Source organism: Varanus komodoensis, unplaced genomic scaffold, assembly GCF_004798865.1.
Source record: "Varanus komodoensis strain SLA01 unplaced genomic scaffold, ASM479886v1 scaffold18_1, whole genome shotgun sequence".
NCBI lineage: Eukaryota > Metazoa > Chordata > Lepidosauria > Squamata > Varanidae > Varanus > Varanus komodoensis.
Window position 1 is genome coordinate 364,103 of NW_025335548.1, and position 26,604 is coordinate 390,706.

A 26,604-nucleotide genomic window follows, 5' to 3' on the forward strand; every position below is an offset into this window, starting at 1 on the left:
ATATACCTGGCAGATTTCACGTGCAAGCCAAAATTCATACGGTGAATAACTTATTATAGCTTCCTTTTCATGACAGTGCTTCTGCAAATTAAGAGGAAAGTCAATGATTAAATTATTGTTTTCCTGTCCTACCCGAAAAGCTTGGAATTTATAATACATATTTCTATAAATTATCTTCACAAAAGTACTGTGATTGGGGCAATTTTGCAATATGAGTTTTCTTAACAACCCCTGGCTAAAGGGACATGTGTAAGCAGGTAAATGTGGATATGGAAAATTCCCTGATCATGTTGGAATTTTCTCCAGCAATTGTGATCACAGAACCACTGCTATCTGTGAAATGTAGTTCACACATTACATTTATTCATGCATATATCTAGAGACAATGAAACCTGCTTACTGGAGAACATTATTCTCTTCACTGATCTTCAGAGATAACAACATGGTTCACATATAATGACTATCCAGAATAAGGGTTGCGTATGAATTTCTCAGTCATGGGTTGACTTCACATGCAAAGATTACACTATGTGTTGTTAGCCACAATCAACCTAGAGATTACATCCCAACAAAGCACAGATTCCTTTTATGGATTGTTAAAAATCCATAATTAAACCACAATGCAGGGTTCATATGAAACAACCACCTGTGATTCAACAGCTACCCATGAATCAGTGGCAACCCATACTTTGCATTATTATCACATGCAAACCATCAGTGACTGCCTCAGCTAGCTTTTTCTTGAAATTAATTTGAAGTCTCTTCCTATGTGCTACTCATGTGAACACTATCCAGAAAACCACCCTGTTCACAAGAAATAATATAAACACAGCTTTCCCTTGTAGATGAGTTATGCAAAACCTTTTCTTATCTGGATGTGAAAAATATAACATCTATGAAACAAACAAGTCTTAACAGAGATCACTACCTATTCCAGCCACTTTTGTAGGAACACTTTATGCTGCATAACATATGCACACATAATGCATTCCAGGAAATCACATATGGGCAGGCCACCTTCTATTCAACATGCACAAGCTGTGATGGCCACAAAATTTTCTTCTGTTACCCAGGTGAGTATTATGACGATGAAGAGGGTGGTAGACAAGGATGACTCACCCCATGTGCTACCCACCCCATCAATATTCTGCTCTACACGGCCTGTTTTTAAACGGCAAGGCCAATGCACAAGAAACAAACTAGCTTGCTTTCCTACCCATTGAAATGGTATGCTTTGAGAGCATCACTGCTCCCTGTAATGGACACTGGAAAAAAGCTATTTCTGGGCAGTAGGAAAACACATGAGGAGATCTCAGCACAAAAGGAAGGAAGATTTAAATCTCCCTGCATATTAAAATTGCTATAAAGGAAGTGTTAGTAAACATGCATGCATATGGTCCCCAGTCAACCAGCCAGCACCATATATAGCATCTGTGGGCAAAATAGTTGCCTGCTCTTGCAGTAATCCAACTGGGAGGTTACCAAGATTGAAATGAGTCTAGGTAAACTATTTCTTCCAAGAGCATTTAGAAATGAACAGCTACTACTTCACTGGAGGCATACAAGAAAAGCTAAACTCTGGGTACTATCAAAAAGGATGCTCAGTGCCCTCAACATAAATTCCTTGTTTTCTACTCTGTCACTTGAATAAATAAATTATAGCACTGTTGAAATGAAAACTAAATGAGACACTGAAGATTACAAAGATGTTCCATTTTGGTATGGTGTGATAAAGGAGTCCAAAAAGGTAGGGACTGCATTATTGTGATTTTTTAGTGTTGTTTCCTCTAGCTCCACCCCCAGTTCCTTCCAAGGCTGAGCAAGGTGAAACAGGAGGACAGAGGTGAAGCAGTAATTATTGTGAGAGAACCCTGAGAGTTGAAAGAGGATAAATGGACTCACAACAGACACAAGTCATGTGGTAAGGGTGTTGTATCCGGAGAAGCACATCAGTTGGTATTCCATCAGTCACCCATGAAGGGTGGGGTTGGACAACTCCATCCTATCATACCAAAAAAGACCTTCACATTAAGTGCATGGTGTGAGAAAGTATTCCAAAGACTGAGACATGCTAAAGTTCAATTTGATTAGGAAGTGTGTGTAACTGACCTCAAAAAGGGATACTATCACTGGAGCATCCTCCTGCTGAAGACTGTTTCAGCTGAGTCACATGCATCCAATTTGCAATGCCTTGTGAAAGTTAGGTGGTGACCACGTAGCTAGCTGCTCTACAGATCTCTGAAAGAGGAGCGTTTATAGAAAAGGAGCAGTCCTGATGGAGTCTGCCATTAGATAAGAATGTACTCTACATCACAGACTAGCATGATGCAAACCTTGCTCCTTGGAGGCCTTTTTACCTAGTGATGTTGGATGGAAAGACACAAATAATGAGACTGTGAAGCTTGGATCCTTGGTTCTATGCATATACATCTTTAGAGTCCTGCAGATATTAAATCTGTGCCATTGCTTTTTAAGTAAGAAGGATATGAACAGAAAGATGGAAAGGCCAACTTGGGAATGGTGAAACACGGACCTTTTTTTGGCATGAAGGGTCTGTGCATTACTGTGCTGCCAGTGACAAATGGTTTCAGAAAGAGGGGACTCCCAACTCAGGAACACTTCTGGCTGAAGAGGAGGCTATGGGGAAAGCCACCATAAAAGACAGACACCAGAATGACACACTGGTTCAAAAGGGACGTTGGCAAGAACTTTTAGGGCTGTGTGTAGGTTCCATGATGGAAATCTATGCACTTCCAGAAAGCTGAGAAAAGCAGTTATTAAGAAGCACTTTAGTCAGGGATGTATCAACACTGGTGATATCCAGGTCAGAAGAAGATTGGGGAAAAAGATTATGTCTGTCTCTTTAAACTTACGGCTCATGTCCAAACCTGCTTGGAGTAAGTAAAGGAAGTGAATGAAGCTTGCCTTGAAAGGGTACACTGTTTAGTGTTTGTACCATGAATTAAAAGCCCTCGAGGTTGCTTTATAGATATATTCAGATGACTGATTCCTAGAATACCGAAGAGCATTAATGACCGGTTTTGAGTAGTCTAGTCTCAGGAATTTTTGCTGCTCAGTTGCTATGCTGCTACATATAGCCAGCGTGCATCTAGATGACAAAGTGAGTGAGGAGATCATGTTGCTTTAAAGGAATCAGAAATTTGTCTGAGCTAGCTATAGCATTCTGGAGCACCATGTACATCTTGAACATCGTGGGGCCATGAGGACAATGATGATTTGCTTTATTTTTGTGAAAAACTCTCATCATCAGAGATGTTAGTGGAAACTGCAAGCTTCCTACCTTGCCAGAGTGGAAGTAGGAGAACAACTAATGTAGCTTCTGATATTTTAAGGCACGTGAAATGGTCTACTGTCAGATGGCTGAAGTGGTGGTAAGTTTGGTGAAAGCTTTAACACTGAAGACTGAGTCCCCTAAATCAGTGTGTTACTGAGAGAGCCTACTGTCACATTCAGTATCCCTTGGATGTAGCAGTCTGAGCAAAAGAATGGATCACTCCAACCAAAGAGAAGCTTGTTTTGTTTTGTTTAAGTGACTTGGAATAAGACATTCCTTGCTGGTTTATGTGGCCCATTATGGAGATACTGTCCCTATAAGGATGTGAAGCCCCATGGGAGATGATGAAAGTGGGCAAGTGCTAGATAATATATTCACAGTTCTAGTTAACTGAGGCTGTGGCTGACTTCTATAGATGACTACTAATCTTGGGCTATCAGATTGTAACAGTGCCCCCACCCATTAAAACTGATATTATTGTTATTCTTGGGGGATTCATTTGTGGAAACTGGAACAGGCTTCCCATCCAATGAGAGATGTAGTGAATATGGGGTGGACAGGGGAGAGAACTGAAATTAATCTGTAGCATTTGAGGGTAAGGTAGGAATAATCACTGTAATGAATGAGAGTGAAATCTTGCCAATGGAAGAATCTGAGTACGGGCAATTAAGTCATAAAAGGTATGCTAGGGTCTTGAGATCCACTGCTCTAAGATCAGTTTTAGATTCTTTCTGGAGACAGAGAAATGGAGCCAGTATGTTTATAAGTGCTCCTAGATGAATCAATCCCTTTGGCAGAGTCAGGCCCTTACTGATGACCATTAAGAAACCATGATCTGAGTCATGCTTGAGTGGCATGAAAGGTAATTTTTGGCTTTGAAGAAAGAAGGTGCTGGTGAGGGTGATTGTCCAGACAGCAGTATAAATGGATGGCTGGAAGGTAGAAAAAGGTTTTCATTGGTATCCGTTTAAAGACTCAGGGCTAAGGCTCGGCCAAATGGGGGAGCACAGCATTGAAAGTGTCTATTCTGCTAAAAGAAGGAATCTCCTGTGGAGCAGAACAATAGGAATGTACAAGCAGGCCTCTGTGACATCTACTGAGGCTAAATATTAAACCTGATGGGAGGGCTCCTTGCATGGTCTGGAAGGTTTCCTTTCTGAATTTGTGATATGTCACACAGTTGTTTATGTGTTTTACATCCAAATGGATCACTATGACTCTTCCTTCCTTGGGATAATGAAGAAAATAAATGCTTCAGAACAGTTCTATGGCTCTACTGCCTTCATGTCCATAAGATGTTGAATAGCTTGTGACATAACTTAATCTGTGAGGGAGCTGGAGGCAGAGAAGGGAGAAAATCTGTCTCTTGGCTTATGGGATAATTTGATGGGATAACCCTTGTGAATTAGGGTCTATAGCCATTGTTCTTGGATGAGAACAATGAGAAGGTTCTCTTGCACTCTCCACTTGGGATTGATTCCTATCAAAACTCCTAGTGAGTGGATTGGGATACCTGTACAATATTGGAACAGGTGGTTCCCTGATGGCCCTATGGGATGAAGCACAATACAAAAAAATCAGAAGGACCTGAAGTCTCTGAAGGACCTGATGTCTTTGAACCTGCTAAAACTTCTAGAGGAAGAAAAGGGATAGGACCTGGAGATGACAACACTGCTTTCTTCCTATCCATTTTTCTTCAAGTTTTGAATGTTTCTTCACCAAAGAGACAAGCTTCCATGGCCAGATTAGCCCTTGCAATTGTGTCAGCATTCCAGTGTTTTAGCTACATGAACCGCTTGGAGACAGCTATCACCCTGGCAGAATAGACAACAGCATTCTGAATAGTGCATCATGCAATTAAAGAGGCCCTCTGTGCAAGGTTCTGCAGTCTAAATTAGGATTATTAAGCAAGTCCCCCATCCAAATAATGAGTGCATGAGGAATGAGTGACAAAGCGGAGGATGCTCTGAAGGCTAGTAAAGCTGATTTGTGAACTCTTTGAAGGGCAAATCTGCATGCTTCCCATTAGGATCCTTGACTGAGATGTCACCTTCTTGGAAAGTGATCGCTCCTGAAAGAAGAGCCATCAGTGAGGATCTAGATGGAGCATCTTAAGTTTTTCCACTACTTTCTATGGAAGGGAGTAGAAATTTTTGCACTATGTCAATGCCCTTGGACCACAGCAGCCCACCAGCTTCTTGAAAAGAGAAGGTCAAGGAACTTCCCTGTTTGTTGCCTTGGTTTCTGGAAAGGTTGACTCTCCTCTGGAGGTAGCTGCTGAGGAGGGAATAGGTTCCTCCTCTGAAAGGGAGTTGAAGCCTACAAAGGCCAGTGCTTCTGAGTGCAAAAGGAACAAGTTAAACAGGTGATCTTTAGAAGGCTACTCAGTTTGAGCTGAGTCTGATCAGCTCTTACTTCCTGATCTGATAGATTTCAATGAGAAGAATAGCTTTAATTATCTATAGGGACACGCACAAGGGAATAACTGCTGGACAAGAGAAACGGGTGACTTGGTCAGATTCTGCCACAAAATTAATGGTGGTTCCTGAGATGGTGAATTTTTGCTTGCTTCGGCACTCTCCCTTTAACAGACTGTTTATTCCCCATTGCTGATTTAGACCATATTATGGGTAGAGAGAGAGAAGGTGGAGAATAAAGGGAGGTGATGCCATTGATCATTTCCTCAGAGTAGCTGCTCTGGACTGCTTTGAGAAATGCCTGCCAAGGATTTGGTCAGTATATTCACTGATCTGAAATTGATCCTAACTGAAGGAGGAGCAGGGTGTTACCCTAAAAGCATTAGGCCTTGTGATCTACAGCTGTTGAATGTCTGAATAGACTTAAAGGAGAAAGCACTGCCTGGAATTGGTAGGGAGATTCCAGTTGGAAAAAAATATGTCCACTATCTGAGGCATTGCTGTGATCTTCCTACAATGCTAACTCCAGGTGTTGGCTGTGGTATCCTCTGCCAGGGCCAATTTGGTGTTGGAGGCCTCAGAAATCATAAAACTCTGGTTGACAGGCTGTTCAGAGTGCACCAATGCACCATTTTGAACATGGCTGCTTCTGATTTTGGGGAGAGAACTACAATTTCATGGTCCTAGTGTTGGTTTCTATCCTGCCGAGGTACAGTAGCATGACTGTGATGCTTAGGAAATCCAGCAGCTTGGTAACCAGGAAAGCAAGAGTCTAGCAAGCTCTGTGAGGAGACATGCTGGCACAAACTTGGAATCTTGATGGCCCTAATGATGTCCAGACTTTTTTGATGGCATCGTTCCCCTTTCTATCAGAGTTATCAGTTCAGAGATATGAAGGAAGCTGGGTTAAGAAATATTAATAAAAAGTGTTAAGTAAAAGTCATAAAAGGTGTTTTATGAGGAAAATTGGTGAGAAAACTTGTTAGATGACAGTCTTGAATGAGGCAGAGAAGGAACTGTGTGTGAAGTAAGAGGAAGCAACATTCAGAAAATGAGGTGATCCCTGCTTTCCTGGGAGGAACTAAAGAAACAATGCACAATTATGAATACCCCATCACACCATACAGTGAACAACAACCCTCTCCCCAGATGCATAGCAGTGATATAGAAGAAAAGTAGAAAGATACTTGAAGATAAAACATAGTGCAATAGACAGAAATGCTGTAAGCAAGCTCAGACAGCATTCCCCATGAGATAAAGGGGTGGGGGATTAAAAGATCACCATTACGTTTTGGATTTTGCAGGTGGGTGGTTGTAGGTAAAAGGTTTTTTTCAAGGTCATTTCCACAGACCAAAACAAAACCTAAATGTAGTTTTCCAAAAATGCTTTTTATACACTCAAAGAACAAGCAGCACTGTTCATGCAAACAAAGCCAATCAAGTGCCCCAAACACCAACCAATAAAAACATTACTTTCTACTTAAATACAATCAGTGACTACAATCACTTTCCATGCTTTGACATATAGCATGATTTTTTAAAGTGTTTTAAACTTGAGCAAAGAGAATGTTTTACTGCCCAATCTATACTTGTAGTACAGCTTCAAGTACAGATACCAGAGGTAGTACAAGTTCACAACTCATCCCCTAATGTCTGCACTAGCTATTGTTCCTGGCTCAAAAAAAATTAAAACATCCACCTTTGGGGAACAACTCTTCTCCTGTGTAACAGTCTTCTCAGAGGCTAGTGATAGTGGCTAGTGATAACTTGGCACCCTGCAGCTGTTTACTGGCTGAGGAATAAAGAACACAACCACAGTCTCTTTGCAACTTTAAAAAAAAGTTTTTATTGCATGAAAGGTAGAGAATGGCATTGCTACCCCAGATATCAAGTTTAATTTGCACCAGTTAGAATAGAATCAGAAAAGCAAATCTGTACCAGTGGGCTATTAGATTCATCCCATTTCTATTCCCCTTCCTAGGAATTCAATACAGTATGTATATAGTTAGTCTCAAACCACCTTCTGAGAGGGATTTGAGAGGAAGAAGGAATTGCAAATGTTGCATGCAAATACCACTACTAGAACAATGTGTGTGTGTACAAAGCTTTCTAAAAATATATACAACCTTAGTAAAAATGCACAAAGAGTGCAGGTAAAAGTCAATTGGTAAATAGAAATTGATTATACAATGGTCATAAAGAAATGTATATAAACACCATAATGACAGGCAAACACTACAGTGAAACTGAATTTAATGTTGTTGCTTCCCCAACAGTTTCAACTGGATAGTCTTCTTCAGTAACAGTTTTAAAAAACTTCAAATGTCTGCTTCAGCATAAATCCCAAATTCCAGTATCCAAAACAGTACCACTCGTGGCATATGCTTCTGGAGAGTAAAGTAAAGAAATAATATTGATTTTAAATCCTACTGCTCTTTCCCCATGATTTGTAATGGGACATTAACTTGGTTTCAAATAAAGCTCACCATACAGAGTGGATGTTGTGAAATACTGAATGAAAGTTTTAAATTCAAATCTTGAGATAGCAAGTATGCTTCAAAATGGATTGAGTGTGTATTTGGCTTGCAATGACTGTCAGTCTTTGAACAAAGTGTCTTATGGGCATCTTATGCAGAGCAGGTAGAGCAGAGTCAATCTTCACCTCCTTGTCCTTTTATCCTGCACTCTGTGCTAAACAGGCTTTTTTAGTTGTCTATTTAGAGAATCTTGCAGAGGGAAAGAAGGTGGCTGGAGCACAGAAGTGCCTCCCCTCCCCCAAAATGTCTACTTTTACTTCTCTGAGATTGCATGCTTGACCTCAGAGAGTGGCTGAAACAGCTTGTTTTGTGCTCACTGTGCAGGGGCAAGGGACTAGAGCTCTAATTCCCAGCTCTCAGGTGAAAGCATTGTCTTCAGCCTCAGATCTAGGAATCCAAACTAACCTATGGCCCTTCAGAAGCTGCCTACAGTCCATAGGATTGTTCCCTAAACCAAATTAATTCCTGGACTTTCCTCATATAGTCATAAACTTACAATTAACATTTGAATTTAGTTTTGTATATTACTAAGAAGTAGGTTCAATTTGTTCACCAACTGACTTTTACCTGCACCTCTTGCTGCATACAGTTACATTATAAACATTATTGCTCTAGAACAGATATTTGCAAGCAAACTTGAAGTTTTCTCCTGATTCTCTTAAATTTCAATTGGTAAGGAATTTATCTCTAGGGCTTGACCTTATGAATTGGATTAAGTCAATTACTTTCAGTCTAGATAACTAACAACGTTTCATGGATGAATGTGGATTCAATTCCTTGTCAGATCCCAACATACTAAGCCACTATATCACACCGGTTCCAGATATGCAACTCCTCAGAGTGTTGGTTAAACTTTATAAGTAAATAAAGTAAATATCACCACTCTTCTACTACAATAATGGTAAACCTGAGTCTTGCCTATTTAAAATATATTTCGATGCTGTTCTCAATCTGAAAAAAAATCCTTATTTGTAAATCTTTGCTTTTTCAAAAGCACACTACTCATTTAGATTTACTTCTTGAATACGACTTGAAGACATTTCTAGTAAGATGTATTGGCTATCCAAAACAATTTTCTTTTGCATGTTTAGTTCAACAAGGATATTCCTCAAGACACTGCCAGGGGCATGAAATGCTTAAGGAAAGTTCATCTGAACAAGTTCATTTTGGATCAAACATATATATGAAAATTGGAGTAGGCCAATGGATTTCAAATTTTCCACCTTCAAAAACTGTTTTTCACTTGTCTGCCTAGGAAACCCTTCAGATTTCTCAGATTCTGGGCACACCTGCTTCAGAGTACACAGTACACCCCTACCCCCATTTATTCCAAAACATCTGTATCTTACTCTCTCTCTAAAGAGTTCCAAGTTAATAAATAATGTAATGACTAAACAAATCCCTCCATAAAACACAGAAACAGCAGCAAAAAGACACAACACACAGTAATAAACAAAATTTAAAAGCAGGAACCGCTTAAGGGTGCATTTATCATGCCAGCACCCTGCCTTATTCACGGAATTTTACTGGAGGTCCAGACACTGTCTTCCACTTGCAACCCTCCTGTGTTTTCCCACCGTTTCTTCCATCCTTTTTCTTTCCACAAAAAAATCTGTTAAGGAGGAAAAGACAGAATAGCTGCAGAATGTATTTTAATTGGAGCCTTCCTGTTGGAGGCCCCTGAAACAGCAAGTTACGTTTAACCAACTCAACTCAATTTCCTAAAAAAAGAAAGCTTTCCTCAACTTCCAAACATTATTAGCATGGAACTGAAATGGACCTTTTTATTTTTTAGAAAGAAGTTCTAAAGCACAGGGATTTGAAATAAGTATACAAGCTGCAACAAATCCAACACATAACTAGGGCTGTGCATTGAAGGAAATGGGTTGGTAGTAGTGTTAACTAAACTCTTTCAGATAAACTTCTCTAGTATTACCAATCTTCTCATGGAAAAAATTCTAGTGAGTTTTAAGAACGTTCAGGATTTTGCAGAACAGCCTGCAAACCAATGCAATAAGTTAACATAGAATTTTTCGTCACATAGTTTACAAGGTTAAGCAAATCTCACAATATTTTCATTTTCTATTTCAAAATACTGTCTTCAGATTGTCAGAACATTTACTAATATACTATAATAATTTACTAATACACTGTGCTGAAATAAGTACAGGAATAGTAATGACCACCATAAGTCACCATATTAATCAGAACTAACCTGTGTTTTTCTAGTACAGCAGTTTATATGGACATTTTAAAAAGTCCCTGTTCACAGGGATAAACAGTTCATACTGACACAACCATTTTGCCTGAGTCCAACACATGGGGGGGGGGGGTCATATAAGACAATTACCCACACTTAAGATTGAGTCTAGGTTGTCACAGGACCATGGGTCCCAGTAGATTAGCATAAAAGTGTTTTAAGCATCAGAAAAAAGCTGACTTCTTTTCAAGATGCAGTTTCTACATACTGGGAAATTTCTTTTCTATACAGGAAAACTGCAAATTTTGAGTTGAATTAAGCCACTGCTGACCTGTTCTTAAGCAATCTTTAAGGGCACAATCTAGCCAGAGTTCAGTATATTTATGGACTAACACTAAGATGCTGAGGTGGGGGAAGAAGAGCTACCTCCTGCCTTCATTTTTTTTTACCAAATCTTCTTTCCATTGCCTTCCATGGGAAGGGAGGTGTAGCTGAATTCACTGCACCATCTTCAGGACCACTAATATCTCCCCTCCTCTTTTGGTATGCTCTGGGGGAATAAGAGGGCCTTGCATACAGTGGATCCAAGGCATCTTTCTCCCCATCTGTCTTCAACATACTATTTCCCCTTAACCCATGTCAGTAGAACTGACATTAAACCAGTGATGTCTCTAGGGCCAAACGTCCCTCACTGCAAGGTATCAGCTTACAATACTTCAGGCATCCTCCCTAGGGTTCTTAGGACTACTGCCTTATTCCATCAATCTCCATAAGAGAAAATCCAAAAAAGTTAACAGTATCAAACTTTAGCTGGATAAAACCTTATGCATTTTTTAAGAGAAAGTCCATTTCCTGCGAATGGCTAGGCGAGATGCTTCAGACATTAGTCTGCACCTGATAACATTGCCAGTTGGCAGTCCCACCCCCCAGTTCTGGCAGTATTTTTCAAACTTAGATATTTCTTCTAAGCTTACTTAACTCACCTCATTGGCCCAGCATCAGGCTTTTTTTAAACCACTCTTCCAGAACTTATGCTATTTTTACCAACCCCACTGGTCCATTATCAAGTGTTAGTTTCACATACGAATACAAGGATAAACTTTTAACTGGGTGACATATAACCTGCTGTTAAATGTGAGTATCTGTGGCCTGGAACACATCACTATCACCTCACACAAGACTGTCTTACCTCTTCCTTGGAGACGGCAGTGAATGCAATGCTAGAGAGCTAGAGCACGTTTTAGTATCTCCTTGGCTCAGGACTGTCTTCTTTCCAAGAATGTCACACCCATCTCTACCCACTTTGTAGCAACAACCATAGTTTAAGAAACTAGCCCTTTTGCCAAATATTTAACCAGTTAAAAAATTATCAGTATGTAGAGAAAATATCTTCACTCAAATCAACAGGAAATATTAATTTATTCCGTAACTTCAGAGAGAATTTAATATCTAATAGCTAAACAACTGGACTATTTGTGTGAAGGTGTCATGGTAGAATTACACTGCTACCAAGAAAACATCTTTAAAAACACAGCAAAGTCCCATAAACTTGCGGTCACCGTATGTCAATGGGAAGCAGATGAGAGCCATATCAAACTTTTCCTAATGGAAAAACTCAGAACAGAATTTAATGGGAGAAAGGTATTTCACTACTCCAGAATTATATGAACAGTGCAGTTTGCAAAATACTCTATGTATTAAGAGAGCTTACCAAGCTTCATTATTTTAAAAGAACACAAATCATAACATCACTTTTCCCATGTTTATTATTTTGATTTGGTGATCTTAGGTTTAAAAAAGCCAGAATGTACACAAGTATAGTCCTTGGAGGTTGTACGAAAAACACACCACACCTCTGACATAAATCTAGCATAGTGGATTACAGAAACTTTTCTACAACTAGTGAGTCTATCAAGCCATGATAACCCAAAAGGAACAGAATATTCTGCAACAATTCATGCACTCCCAACTGTCATTAGTTTCATTCTAACTATGCTGTAAGTTTTCACAACATAATTGCAGTAAGATTGATTAAACAAACTTTGCACAACTGAAATAGACATTTTACAGATAAATAAAGGAGAGCCCTCCAATCCACAACCACCTCTTTTTCTGATTAGGCCATGGGGAAATGACTTGCCTATAACCTAAACAGTGCACTTATTTCTAATTCTTCTATTAAGCACTGGAAAACTAACAGGTTGATTGGATGAAGGTTACACAGAATGGCAAATATATGGTTTGTGTTAGACTGAAGAATTAGAGGCAGAACAGCAGGAGCAAGCACTTATTCTGCATTGTTTTCTACACACATTCTTCAGCAGCTAAAAGGAAAGTCGCATTTGGCTGGGGCACTACATCCATGCTGGTTTTGTTTTACTTCAAGATTACAAAACTCAACCTGGTAAAAACAAGGGTCTCAGTGCTTCCCCTTCCTGCCTGTCCATAATCAGCACAGGTAGGTGTTAAGTCAACCTTTCCCAATCTGATACCCTCTAAATGTTTTGGCCTTCAACTCCTACCATCTGCAAACAGCATGACCAATGACCGGGAATACTGGAATTGTAATCCAAATCTTCTGGAGGACAATAGGATGGAGAGAACTCGTGCAAGTGTTTACACCCATTTACCTGCAGCAAATGGGTGAGGAGTTGTGTTCTTGCCTTTACCCATCCTCCTTCAATATACATGCGGTTGCTATGAGTAACCAGGCAAGATTTCTCGGCCCCAAACCCTCCTCAGTTGGGGGGAGAAGAAAAAAAGTAGACCTTACTGCACCCTTTTCCCCTCCTCTATACCATATGCAGTATATATATATGCACGTATTCCTATTTCTGCAGTACAAAAGAGAAGGAGCTTCCCCGTATGTACCCCCTCCCCTTTAACCTTCCATAACATATTGGAGATGTGTGTGTTTGTGTGGGGGCTCTTTCGAAATGTTTCTCCCAGTGAGGAGTGGTCTGGACCAAGGGCAAGATGAAAGTAGGGGGAGAGAAGCTATGGCAGAAGCTGGATACACGTTTTCCTCTACCGTTGGTGACGGCGGCGACTAAAAGCTCTCCAATATCTAAAGGCGTTCTTCGGACAACGGGTAGGAAAAAGCATCCCCCCGCCCTACCCAGAGCAGTGGCGACGGCGCCATGTTACAACCTCCCAGCCTCCCCACCTACCCTCAAGCAGGGCCCGGCGACTTCCACCCAAGCCCACGCCCGGGGAGGCTGGAGCCACACCCCGAGCCGTTACACACAAACAGCGAAGGAGAGGGAGAGAAGGGCGAGGCACCGGCTTCCTCTGTTTACATACCACGAAAAAAAAGGAAAGAAAGAAAGAAGAGAAGAGAAGCACACACCAAACACACTCACCCCTCACGACCGCCGGCGGAGCCGCACATTAAAGCCCAGGTCCCCCACAGGCTTCCGTCACATCTCGCGGGAACTCACTGACACATCTCTTTCTTTCTCGTTTGCTCTTCACTCCGCCCCCCCTGCCCGGGTCAGGGGAAGATGCAGTCAGGTGATATGGAGAGCGGGGAGGACGGGAGGAGGAGGAGGAGGAGGAGGAGGAGGAGGAAAAAAGAGCAGACCAGTCGGAGTGACACGTGGTGACGGGTTCCGCGAAGGCGGGGTTGTTGACGACCCTCCTTCGTCTGTGTGGCCGGAAACGGCCCGCTCTTCCCTCCCTGCGATTGCGCGAGGAGGCTGGAGCCGAGAGGCAGAGATACTTGTTTTCTGACCCATGTGAGTGACGGAAAATATCAGAGAGCCCTGACTGAAGGCGGGCCTTAGTAGTCAATGCTCCATTAACCTCCAGGTTAGATTACTGCAATGCACTTGGTGTGGGGCCGCCCTTGAAGGCCATTCAGAAACTGCAGCTTGTGTAAAATATGGCTGCCAGACTGACAGCAGCAAGCAAGGTCTGAGCATATGCCATCAATTCAGACCTGCTCGCATTTGCTGTCTGTATATTTAGGCCAATTCAGGATACTGGTTTTCACCTGTATGCAGCTAAGATCAGAATCTCAGGACTCGAAGCACCTCTCCCAGTGTGAACCTACCTGGATATTCTTTCAAGTATCTGAATCCCTACTTTGAGAATAGCATCAAGGGGCCTTCTCAGTGATCCCCCTACCTAGCCAGCCACCACAGTGGAATGCTCTCCCTTGGTACCTACATGGTTACTTTTTCAACATCACTTTAAGATGTTTCTCCCAGGCATTTGACATATGGTGGGGCTTTTAATGTCAGTTGCTTTATCATTTCCCAGGACTCAATTGTAATTTTTAAAGCTCTTTCAAGTTTTTGTGTGAAAGATTTTATATGATGTTGTATTTTGGGGTTGAATTTTTGTGAACTGCCCAATGGTTGGTTATGGGCAGTATATAAATAGAATGAAGGAACTTGCCAATGGCCAAGATTTTCACTGCCAGACTTGTCCACCCAGATTAAGAAAGCCCTGCTAGGCCAAGACCCAAACTGCCACCCAGTCAAGCAGTCTTCTACTTCCAGTAGCAGGCAACTGAATGCCTTTGGGATACTTAAATGCAGCGAGACATGAAGACCTTTACCTCTTGTGTGTATCTTCAACATGCTGGTATTTAAGGGAAGAGAGCTCAGTCATGGGGTAGGCAAGGGGTAGGCCTTCCAACTGCTATTAGCCCTTCCCAGTATAGCCAACATTGAGGAAATATAAAGAAATTTCTGGAGAGCCACAAGTTACATTCCCAATTATACCTGTTGTACTGTCATAGATTCATTAAGGCTGCAATTACGTTCATTTACCTGTCAGTAAGTCCCACTCAACTTGGTGGGCTTCAGTTCTGACTAAACACGCATGGATTTCTGCTGCAACATTATCTACAACCATTCCTGTTTGTCCCTTTGACAACTACAGAATGCTTGCCTTACAAGTAAGTTTTAAACATCAGTGCTTGCCCTCTACCTTGTTACTATTCATAATCATTCACCAATTCATTACAGTTGAATCAACAAATGACTCTTTCTTAAAGTCTAAGATAGAAGGTAACTCCACACATTGCCAGACACCTCTCCATCGCTTTCTGTGCCTTGGACAAACTGTTAATGTGCCCAACACACCTTCTAGTCTGCACAGAAACCCATAGCCCACCAATGTCTTCTGCTTTCTCATAGTACCTTATGTAGGTCTATTACTATATATATATTTCCACTTAAAAGCTTTGTTTTCAGAAATTTCATAGAATAGTAGCAGTTCAATGCAAGTCAATTATATTTATGCACACAGCCCCTAGGCATGCTGGAATTAGTGCATTAACAGTTGTCACTCCATTTCCCTCCCTCTTAAATTCTAAAAATTGGAAAGGAAGTGTTTGCTATTAAGTTGTCATGTTTTAAAATTCTAGTACAAATAACTCACGAGTAAAACTCTGAATTGGACTATAACATCTACAGTGCACCATCTGTCTAGGATTGCACCATAAAGCAGGATAAGTGCCAATGGGCTAATAAAACATAAAATGTAAGCCGGGGTTATCAGAACTGAGCACCATGCTTGTGCACTAACACTTCCAATTGGCTCCTCCTGAAAGCAAGTGTGGCTAAACAAAGAACAGACCCACAGCATTGCCTCAGGCTTGAGGAGAAAAGCAAGAATTCCTGCTTCAGGTGTTACAACCAAGTATGACATAACTTGCAAGAGGAGCTAAGTGAAGTGATTATGTGATATGCACTAACACACTTGCATAGTTGTGATAAAATGTGGGAACTACCTCTAGAGTAATGTTTGCCAGATGTTCTGACTCTAGAGATCTCAGACTACTGTGTACAATTCTGGATGCAGATCCGGAACAAGAGATAGAGCTGAAAAAGGCAAAGGAAAAACAACCAAATTGATTGGGGTCAGGTAAAAATCTCCTAGGATTTTTAAGTTCAGGGAAAAGGCAAGTAAGCATAGAATATGTTGGGGTGGGAACATGATAGGTATTTCACAGTTATTTGTGATACAGAAGAAGTGATAGGGAAATGTTTTTATTCCTCATAATACTAGAATTCAAGGTCAATTAACAAAGGTGGATGGTGGGAGATTTGGGAGAGACAAAAGTACTTCGCAGCCCATAGTTAAACTATGAAACTGGTTACAAGGTGTACTGAAAACCACTAACTTTAACTATGTGGATATACCTATATGTACACATGTGATGACAGATGTTTCAAAGGCTGCACCCACAGTATGTTCCTCAGGGCCAAAACTGGTTACCTAAAGGAGCGTCTGGCTACCTAAAGGAGCGCCTACGTCCATATATGCCCTACCGCCCCGAGATCGGCGGCAGAGGCCCTACTCCGGGAACCCTCCGTGAAGGACATTTGGAGGGTGAGTACTCAGAGGAGGGCTTTCTCTGTGGTGGCGCCCAACCTAGTGAATACGCTCCCCAGAGAGGTCCGCCTGGCGCCGTCCTTATTTGTTTTTCGGCACCAGGCCAAGACCTTTTTATTTAAATGCTATTTTAACTGTTAATGGTTTATTTGACCAGGCTGGATCCACTATTCTATTTTATTTTATTCTTTGCATTTATTTATGTATGATTTTTTTGTATTTTATATGCAATTTTAATGATTGTAAGCCGCCCCGAGGCTCATGCGATGGGGCGGCATATAAGTTGTTTAAATAAATATTTCAGCCTCAAATATTCAGGAATATATATAAAATATTTTTCCCTATATATGGTTTGTTAATTAAGGTACTTTACTTGAAGCACTTCAGGTAATTATACAGGTATGTCAACAATCCATTAACAGGTTTAGCTAAGCTAGTATTAATTGCAGTAGCAATACACCTCTGTGATGTAAAAAAAAAGACAAATACCAAGCAGGAAGCACTGCTTTTAATTGTTGATGCTAGCCTCATTGCTTGCTAACATAATTTAAGTCCATGCATGATAAAGCTGAAATTATTTCCATAGTATAATGTAGTTCTACCAACTTTTATTAATAATTTTCCCATCATAAGCTTCTGACAGATACATTCAGACCCATTTTTGGGTGAACTTTGAACAAGTTAAAGTAAACAAGAACAAACCACAATCAGTTTAAACTTGTTACCATCTTTAATTAAGCTGCTTTGGAAGTAGCATACATTTCCATGATATACATTTTCCCGAGCCGAAGTTCACAGAATCACATGGTAGTTCATTAATCCCAATGTTATGAACAGAACTTTTCACATGGCAAACAGGATCAAGAATGCAACCATCAGACAGAAGAGACCCATGGCTTCGGACAGGGCAAATCCCAGAATAGCATAGGAAAACAACTGCTGCTTCAGGGAAGGATTTCTAAAATAAAATGTCAAGATTTGAATCATTTTTGTATGATCACTGGAAATTAATATATAATGTAATATAACATACATAAAGGGGTTAAAGTAATTCTTTTCTAAATATGCATTGGTATCATACCCTATATAACAAAAAGCCTAAGTGTTATGCAGCAAAGTATTTAATGGATGTTTAATAGAAGAGCTATGTACAATACCTTATTACAACCAACTTGTGATAATTTATACATATCTAAGCAGAACTATTATTGTAGCCTGGTGCTTCTAGGCAATTGCTTAAACCTTGATCAAAATTATAAGCATGTGAAACAGAGATTAAGTTTCAGACCACACTGTAAAGCTCAACATTACCACCAACCTGAAGAGTCTGGGAAAATAGGTGGTTGTGGTTAAGCTAACCATACTGTAATATTGGAGGTTCCAACTGCCTCTTCATATGGACACAGTTATAGCCACCATGATTTTACTTACATGTCCCTGTGTCCTTTGGCTCAGTTTCCTGAAGGAAACTATCAAAACTTGAATCTCAAATCCTGACCAATTTGCTGACCTGTTAACCCATTTATATTATACAATGTAGAAAACAGTTTATGAAACTTGCATTGGAAAACAAAGGACCTTCCTTAACACCTGTTGTCCTCATTAGTATACTAAATAGCAATAACTAGCATTCATGTTCAAGAAAAACCCAACACTAGCCTGGTGAAGACAATCAGGCTTCCCAACAGGCATTTCAGTTAAAGCTGTTTTCACTATCAGTTTCATAATCGCATTAAATCTCACTCTCATTAGCTTGATGGACAAGAATTAGTTACTATAGCGCCTATCGGTTAAGAAAATGTACTGTAAAGTCTGCCTAGTAAGCATTTAAGCATACCCTATTGGCTAAGAAGATTTTGACATCACAGTTTAGATTCCACGCTACTGCTAACATACTGCAGCTTGTTCCTGTACTTTTTATTCTGCTCTTTTTCTTTCCTGATAATTTTGCCAAGTCCCTAAACCTGGCTAGACCCTTAAGTTAACCAAAATCACTTTAATTGTCATGGGAGGGAAGAGGGGTGTTTCTGCTTCTCCATTCATTTACTAAGATACTTTTCATCTGCCATCCTGCTTAACCTGCTATTATTTTTTGTAGGCTTCAAACTTAAATTAGCACAGTCCCTGGGTTTTTTTTAAAGGATCAGCTGTTTCCAGTTCCTTTTGTGTTGCAGGTGGGGAGCAGGGAACATTGAGGATCTCCTACTCCATCTCTACCCATCTCTTTGATCCATTCAGGAAGATGGGGATGGGGTGATACAGAGCATAAGGCCAAGAACAACATCTAGGGAAATGAATCACCAACCAGATCTGAGTGAAAGGTGAGGCCATGGGAGGTGCATCTTCTCATGTCTCAATTGTCTCTTGAGTGACACTTTTTATAATTATAGGCAATTAGTGTATTCTATATCCCTGAGCTAGACTTTGAATTGTAGTGCACATGTAAAGCATTTTCAGAGTTTGAGGGTAAGAGCTTTCTTCTTTCAGGTCAATTGTTTATATTGTAAATGTTTAGTTAAACTTTTTTTTAAAGAAGTAGCTATTGTTTTATCTGTATAATAACTTGATCTCAGTACATGAGAGAGTATTGCCACCTATATATTAAAACCATGTGTTGCTGTCCTGCTCCAACTCCTTGCACAGGAGTGATATTTGTTTTATCAAGAGGCTTTTTGGTCCTCATGTCCAGTCATGGAATACACTCCTACAGGGATTAGTCTGGTGACATTTAGGTACTGGGCAACTTTTAAAACTTAACCAGGCATTTTCCAATAGCCTTAATTACCTTTTAACAGTATCTTCACTTGCCACTTTGTTTGTATTAAATTACTTTGGTGCTTTTCACTTTGCAAACTGCTTAGCAATATGATGGTACAGAATCATAGTTAAATAAAATACAGATAGAATGAGTCATTGTTTGTGAGGTAAAGTAGGCCATCTTCTGGCCCTGCAAATGTTCTGGTCTACAACTCCCATCAGTTCTAGCATAACTAATGGTGAAAGATGATGGAAGTTGTGGTCCTCCAAATGTTTTGATCTTCAAGTTGCCCAGCCCTTGCTTTAAGGTAAGATCTGATGCATTCAAGTCTCTGAAAGATGTTGCTTGCTGCTCTTTATATCTGGGACAAGTACAGAGCTAAGAGGTGAACTGTATTAGCAACTTCCTCTCTCATCACCTCATGACGTTTAGCTTTAATTCCAGGTTACGCCTGGAGCTGTCATAACTCTGTACGGTCATTTCCAGCCTCTCTTCAAAAGCGAAAGTCAGGTTACTGTGCTCTGAGGTTGAATAGTCAGTGCTACAGCCTTCTACATCTGCAACGGTGCCATAACAGTTACCTGAATACCCAGCATAATAAATGAAACAAACATGTATTCATTAACACTGAAAGTTAATATCTAGACAATTACCTGGCAAAGCCAATGATTAGGCTTCCAAAGACTGTTCCAATACCAGCACCAGAACCAGCCACTCCTACTGTGGCAGCACCAGCACCAATAAATTTGGCAGCTGTGTCAATGTCCCTGCTGATAGCACTAGTTTGAAATTTCCTTAGTGCTACTTGACTGCCAGTGTTCTGAGGCCCAGTAAGGAAAGCTATGTTGCCCTAAAAAGAACAAGAAGAAAATCCAAAGAATTTGTTTTCATGTAAGAACAGCAAGAGATTTGTACTATGAATGTTGCAAGTATTCTACAGCAGGGAAGGAAGGTTTAAGTCACATTTCTTTCAATATATATTGAGAAGAATTTAGAAAGTGATCTTGCCATCCTAGATTAAAGAAACTGTGAAAGTGCCTAAAACAAGGACAATCTTAAAAGTTTAAAATTAGTATCATAATTCCAAGGACCATAGCCACTTCTTTCCATCTGGGGCTACCAACAGCAGCTAATAAGAGAATGCTATGTTTCAGCATGCTGATCTGCATGCTTTCCTACAGCATTAAGTACCTACAACCCAGGGGCTGTCATACAGTCTATAAAAAGAGGTTTCTAAAACAGCTTTTTAACTTAAAGGCATGCAAGACAGGTGCTTGGCCCTATGTGGTCCCTCAGGGATGGGCAACTTGTGGTCCTCCAGATGTTCCGGCCTACACTTCCTATCATCCTTCACCATACTGGTTAGACCAAAGCATCTGGAAGGCCACAAGATGCCCCTCATCTACCTTAAATGGAAGACCACCTGGGAATAAATTGTTATCAACTATAAGTCCCAAGAGAAAAAGTGCAATATCAATACTAATGCTATGGATGAATAATGTTTTCCTCCTCTGTGGCAAGGCTGCATCTTTCCAGGTTTATTATTACAACCTACACTGTCCAGAACAAAATTTACACAAAGTTGTATAGCTGAATGGTGGTGGCAGGGAGGACATAGGGTAGACACTGAACAGAAGGCAACATGCCTTTGCCAAAACTACAGCTTGATACTTTGTGAGTTAGAATTACTAGGACAAGAACACACAGGCTCACCAGATAGTTTAGGAAGCTACAGAATTGTTTAAGGTACCTCTCCAGTCTTGACTTCCGGCCTAGACAACATCGATGCAGAAATTGGTCTGTATAGGATTCTCGATCCGGTACGGATCTGGAAAACGGGAAGGGAAGCAGAAGACGAATATTAAAGTAACAAATATGCATCACAGAACTCAACTATCATAGCCTTCAACAAAACATACATCATGATTTTGGATTAACAGGGAACAAGCTCTCTTTAGGTTATTAAAAAAAAACAATTCCATTCATTTTCTGAACCTCATCAATTGTGCAAGACCTCAACACCTTAAGAATTATCTTTTTTATATTTAGGAAGTACATGTAGGACTGGCTACAGCTAAAGTCCTTGAGCCCCAATTGCTCCTGAAGTTTGACATTCCCTTTTGGTACAAGTGAACTGGAAAGAACACGCTCAGCTGGACTGAATAGAATGTCTCTAATCTATATATCAGAAAGATACAGTCCCATAAGGAATAAAATGCTTTTATGCTGAGGTTAATATTGTAACTGCAAGTATAAGCAAGTTATAGACTTGACAGACTGATTACCCTCCTTCTCATACTGACATAGCACAGATGCACTAAATGGTTAAGTAACACTCTCTTGAGAAAGATACAGGTATGTTTGTATTTTCATGATAAGCATTTCATAGCCAGGTTAGAGAGGGAAAGGAAATTTGGCAGTGCTGGATTTTGGCCGCTTTCATAAGATTAAAACCAACTCTGCATCAGGTATCTATTTTCTTTTGATTTTGTTCAATAAGCACCAGTGAGAATGTTCAACAGCCCTCTGGTACAGTACAGCTCTGGGCAACCTGTTAGACTTAAGAGTGTACTTAAATGCAGAGGTCTAAATTTCTGCTGGGCTTAATGACCTTCAAATTACATTCAACTGTACAGATCTTCTAAACCATTCTGACAATAGGATCCCCAGCCTCTTTACTCAGAGGGCAGACCTACTGAATTCAGCATAATTGTTGCCCACTAAACGGTCAGAATATCACTCAAACAGCTGAAAACACTCGGCAGCCACGCTCGAGGAGCCTTTCCAGCGCCCCCTGAAAAGTGTGTTGCGCTGTCACTTCTGACAAGGCAGTCAATAACGCAGATTGCAGGGAAGGCCCGAGCGAGCGAGCGAGCGAGCGAATGAATGACCGGCGGGGTGGGGGGGCGACCCGGCCAGCCGGCCGCGGCCTGTTCGTGCCCTTGGATCAACCACACGCTAAGGTCACCCGGTCCTCCGCACGGGCTGCTTCCCTCCCCGCCGCAGAACCGACTCGGACGCTTTGCAAGGAGAGCTGCCGCGTTTCGGCTTTTGCATGTATTTGAAACGCTGCAGTCGAACAGCAGCTTTTGACAGATGCATGGCCAAGGGTGGCTGGGTAGATAAGCGGGAGAGGAAGGAAAAAGGAGCCTCCCGGCATGAAGCGAAATCCATCGGGAGGAGAATGACCTACAGCAGGCCAAAAAACTGTGGCGGGCGTTGGGCCTGCCAGCCCATTCTGCAGTCTCCTTGCAAGAGGAGACGAGCTGTGACCGCTAGGAAGGCGCGGAAGGGCAGAAGGCCGATAAAGGGAGGCCAGGCAGCGCCCTGCGGGGGCGCTGGGCGCGGGAAGCCGTTGCCCCACAACAACCCCGGCAGCGCCGCGCTGCAACTCACCAATGCAGGGGAGTCGGCGGCGAGCTTGACACAGGCGAACATGGTTGCTGCGACGGCTGTGAATGAGCAGACAGGCGGGTGTGCGGCCGGTGGAGCTCGGGGCTGCGTGGGGTTCCCGGGGCAGGGCCTTTTGGCTCGCTGTGGGGAGAGAAAAAAGAGTTTGGAAGCCCGTAAGCAAAAGGAGGTCTGCGCTCCCCCGATGGAGACAGATGCGAGGGTCCCGGCCTACCACTTACCCAGCGGCAGCGCCTCCTCCGCCTGAGCTGCTACAGCTGTAGAGGTCGAAGGGACTGCAAGCTCTTTGCGCAGGCGCAGTGACGGCACGTTGTAGGCGGAACGCCCGGATGCTGGGGAGGCGGAGGAGGAGAGCAGCTTTTGAAAAGAAGGAGAGCGGAGTGGAAGCCAGGCGCTCCCAAGGTCACTTTGCAGCGGCTTTAAGGGTGATAACGAGATGGGGGACAAAAGGGCAGTCTGGCAGCTGGGACGTGCAAGAGAGGAGGAGATATCCGAAATTGGTAGGGGAGAGGGCGAAGGGGCACCTCTGTCAATACGGCCCCTAGTGAGGAGTGGCAAAAGCTCCCACAGAAGCAATGGAAGCGTGGTGCCTCAGAAATCAGTGCAAGCCGGGCGTAAACCAGGGGGCTTCTTGCTACTGGAATTCTTACTCGTTTTAATAGGCGGTGGTGTAGCTGGGTTTTGACTTCTAGGCCAGCTTCAGGATCTTGCAGACCAGCCCGAGTCGAATGGCTAGACAGAGAGTGGTGGACTCTGTCCAGGCAGTGCACAGCAGTTGAAAATAACAAACAGCAATACTAACAAATTCGGTCAAGTAAGTTTGGAGGAAGCTTTACCACCCTTTGTAAAAGCTGAAAGAATAGCAGGGGTCTCTTGCATCTTGGGAGTGACACCAGGAGGAAGTTTGTTATGTGATAGCTGATAGTCTCCCAAGAACCTCTGCAAATCCTGTTGCCTAAGACAGGTTCAAAAGTCCCTTAGATAGCCGGGCCCTAAGCCATTTAGGGCTTTAAAGGTGAACAGCAAAACGTTGAATGCATTTTATTTATTGGTATGGTTTCTATACTGCTAAAATAGTTTTCAAAAAAAAAAGATTATAAACACAATGTGTTATTTATTTCATTTCTATATCACCTGTAGCTGAAGCTATCTGGGAGGTGTGCAACAAAATATAAAAATAAAATAACATTAAGAATTAAAAATTAATTTAAAGTAGCATAAAATAATATTAAAAGATAATTTAAAAGGTCCTGCCAAAAGTGAAAGGCACCTGCCTAATTGTATCAGGCCCCTGAATCAGGGAGGTCTCTAAAGACCTCCACAAAGAGGGCTCTTTTAACCTGGTGCTGAAAAGATGGCAAATTTGGTGGCAGGTGGGCTGCAGCAGGGAGGCCAAAGATGGAGTGCCACCATCAAAAAGGCCCTCCTGCAGTTGTCATCCTCTGAGCCTCTTGAGGGGTTGGCAGCCAGAGGAAGGCTCCAGAGGCTGTGCATAGTGTTTGGGTAGATGGGGGCTGGGAGAAGTGCTATAACAGGTATTTTGGTCTCAAGCATTGCAGTGCTTTGTAGGTTAAGACAAGCACCTTGAATTGGGACAAGAAATATGCAGGCAGGCCAGAACTGGGCTTATATGGGTCCCAGTTATTAATCTGGCTGCTGCATTCTGCACCAGTGGCAGCTGCTGAACCTTCTGCAAGGGCACCCCCCCCCCCCGCGTGTAATTTAATCTAGAGATTACCAGAACCCAGGCTATCCCTGTCCTGGTAGGGACACAGCTGGTCACCAGCAGAAGTTGGTAGAAGGTACTCTAAGCCACTAATGCCACCTGATCCACAAGTGACAAAGATGGATCAAGGAGCACCCCAAGCTATTATCCTGCTCCTTCAGGAGGACTCTGACCCTGTCTAGAACAGGGTGAGCACCCACCATTCCATCAAAGGAATCGCCCTTGTCCCAACAACATCTCAGTCTTGCCTGGATTGAGTTTGAATTTGTTAGCCCTCATCCAGTCTATTATCATAGCCATGCACTGGTTTAGCACATCCACAGCCTCACCTGTCGACAATGAAAAGGAGAAATAGAGCTGCATATCATCAACATTGAATCAACCGGAATTGAGGCCTTTGAATTGTGCTGGAGAAGACTCCTGTGAGTCCCTTGGACTGCAAGGTGATCAGCCAGTCAGTCCTAGAGGAGATCAACCCTGACTGCTCTTTAGAAGGCCTATATCCTGAAGATGAAACTCAAATACTTTGGCCACCTAATGAGAAGGACTCACTGGAGAAGACCCTAATGCTGGGAACAATAGAAGGCAAAAGAAGAAGGGGACGGCAGAGAATGAGGTGGCTAGATGGAGTCACTGAAGCAGTCGGCGTGAGCTTAAGTGGACTCCAGGGGATGGTGGAGGACAGGAGAGCCTGGAGGAATGTTGTCCATGGGGTCGCGACTTTGCAGCCAGCAACATCATCAACATACCGATGGCAACACACTCCAAAACTCTGGATGACCCCATTCAGCAATTTCATGTAGTTGTTAAATACATGGGGGACAGAACAGACCCTTGAGGAACTCCATGCTAGAGAATCCATGGGGCTGAACAATATTCCCCAGGCCCCACCTTCTGGAGATGGCCATCCAAGCAGGACTGGAACCACTCACACCTCAGCCAGGGGCTTCAGAAAGATACTATGGTTGATGATATAAAAAGGTGCTGGGAGGTCCAGCAGTATCAACAGGATTGCACTCCTCTTGTCTCACTCCTGGCATAGGTCATCATTCAGGACAACCAAGACTGTTTCTGTGCCAAAACCAGGCCTAAACCCTGATTGAAATGGATCCTAATAATCAGTTTCATCCAAGAGTTTCTGGAGTTGATTGGCAACCATCCTCTCTAGAACCTTGCCCAGCAAAGGAATATTTGCTGCTTGCCTGTAGCGGTTCAAATTTTTCAGGTCAAGGGAGGGTTTCTTGAGAAGTGGTCTCGCCACCGGTGCGTTAAGGCACAAAGAGAGGTTGATGACCTCCCTGGCCTAGCTGGTTATCCCTTCCTTGCTGGCTCTTATAAGCCAGGAGATGCAAGGATCCGGCATCTTTAAAGTGATTGCATAAACCTGTCCGCATCTTTGAGCTGTACTGACTAAAATTCATCCAGTAAAACTGGACTAGACTAGATACCCTCAGCAATTTAGTTGCTGTAACTCTGGAGCCCAAGTTCTGCTGGATGCAGCAGATTTTTTCTCCTGGAAGTGCCCAGTGAGTAGGTTACAGTGGGTCAAAGATGGTTCTAGACTGGGACCAGAGTGTAGTAAGCCTCAGATCAGCTTGAAAAGCTCTACCAGGCGGCACAGAGAAGATTGAATAGAAGCAGTGAGGCATTGTTTCTTTGCTGCCCTCACTGTCTCAAAATATATCTGACCACAGGCACACGCGAGGTTTCTTTTGCATGGACTACAAGTTCTCTTCCATTTGCATTCCAGGGTATTCCATGGAGCTGTACAAGCTCTACCACAGAGCAGATGCTTAATGGTCTGAACTACCCGTGTCATTTCTGTATTTGACAGAGCAACCAGGGCTTCAATGGGACCACTAGACAGCTGGAAAACCCCTCAGAAACCATCCAGATCCATTAACCTCCAGGG

At 42.1% G+C, this 26,604-nt stretch overlaps 2 protein-coding genes across 8 annotated transcripts in view; both read right to left on the bottom strand.

The window, feature by feature from the left end:
- Window positions 1–13,949, bottom strand: part of ATF2 (activating transcription factor 2) — a 56,243-nt gene extending 42,294 nt beyond the window's left edge. Inside the window, exons 1-3 of one of the 7 annotated variants that reach the window (XM_044426958.1) lie at window positions 13,812–13,947; window positions 9,827–9,861; window positions 7–81 (exon numbers count right to left, since the gene is read on the bottom strand). The gene's annotated coding sequence lies outside the window, so the exon portion shown is untranslated. Of the gene's footprint in view, window positions 1–6; window positions 9,862–13,811 lie in introns of all 7 variants that reach the window. The other 6 variants (XM_044426956.1, XM_044426955.1, XM_044426959.1 and 3 more) reach the window with 6 other exon arrangements.
- Window positions 13,950–17,504: 3,555 nt separating this feature from the next.
- Window positions 17,505–23,327, bottom strand: ATP5MC3 (ATP synthase membrane subunit c locus 3). Its single transcript, XM_044427105.1, has 5 exons — window positions 23,188–23,327; window positions 22,952–23,089; window positions 21,306–21,383; window positions 20,209–20,405; window positions 17,505–17,755 (listed from the first exon to the last, which is right to left on the bottom strand). The coding sequence occupies exons 2-5, from the start codon at window positions 22,991–22,993 to the stop codon at window positions 17,641–17,643; spliced, it is 432 nt and encodes a 143-aa protein (XP_044283040.1). The 5' UTR covers window positions 22,994–23,089; window positions 23,188–23,327; the 3' UTR covers window positions 17,505–17,640.
- Between the last annotated feature and the right edge of the window lie 3,277 nt (window positions 23,328–26,604).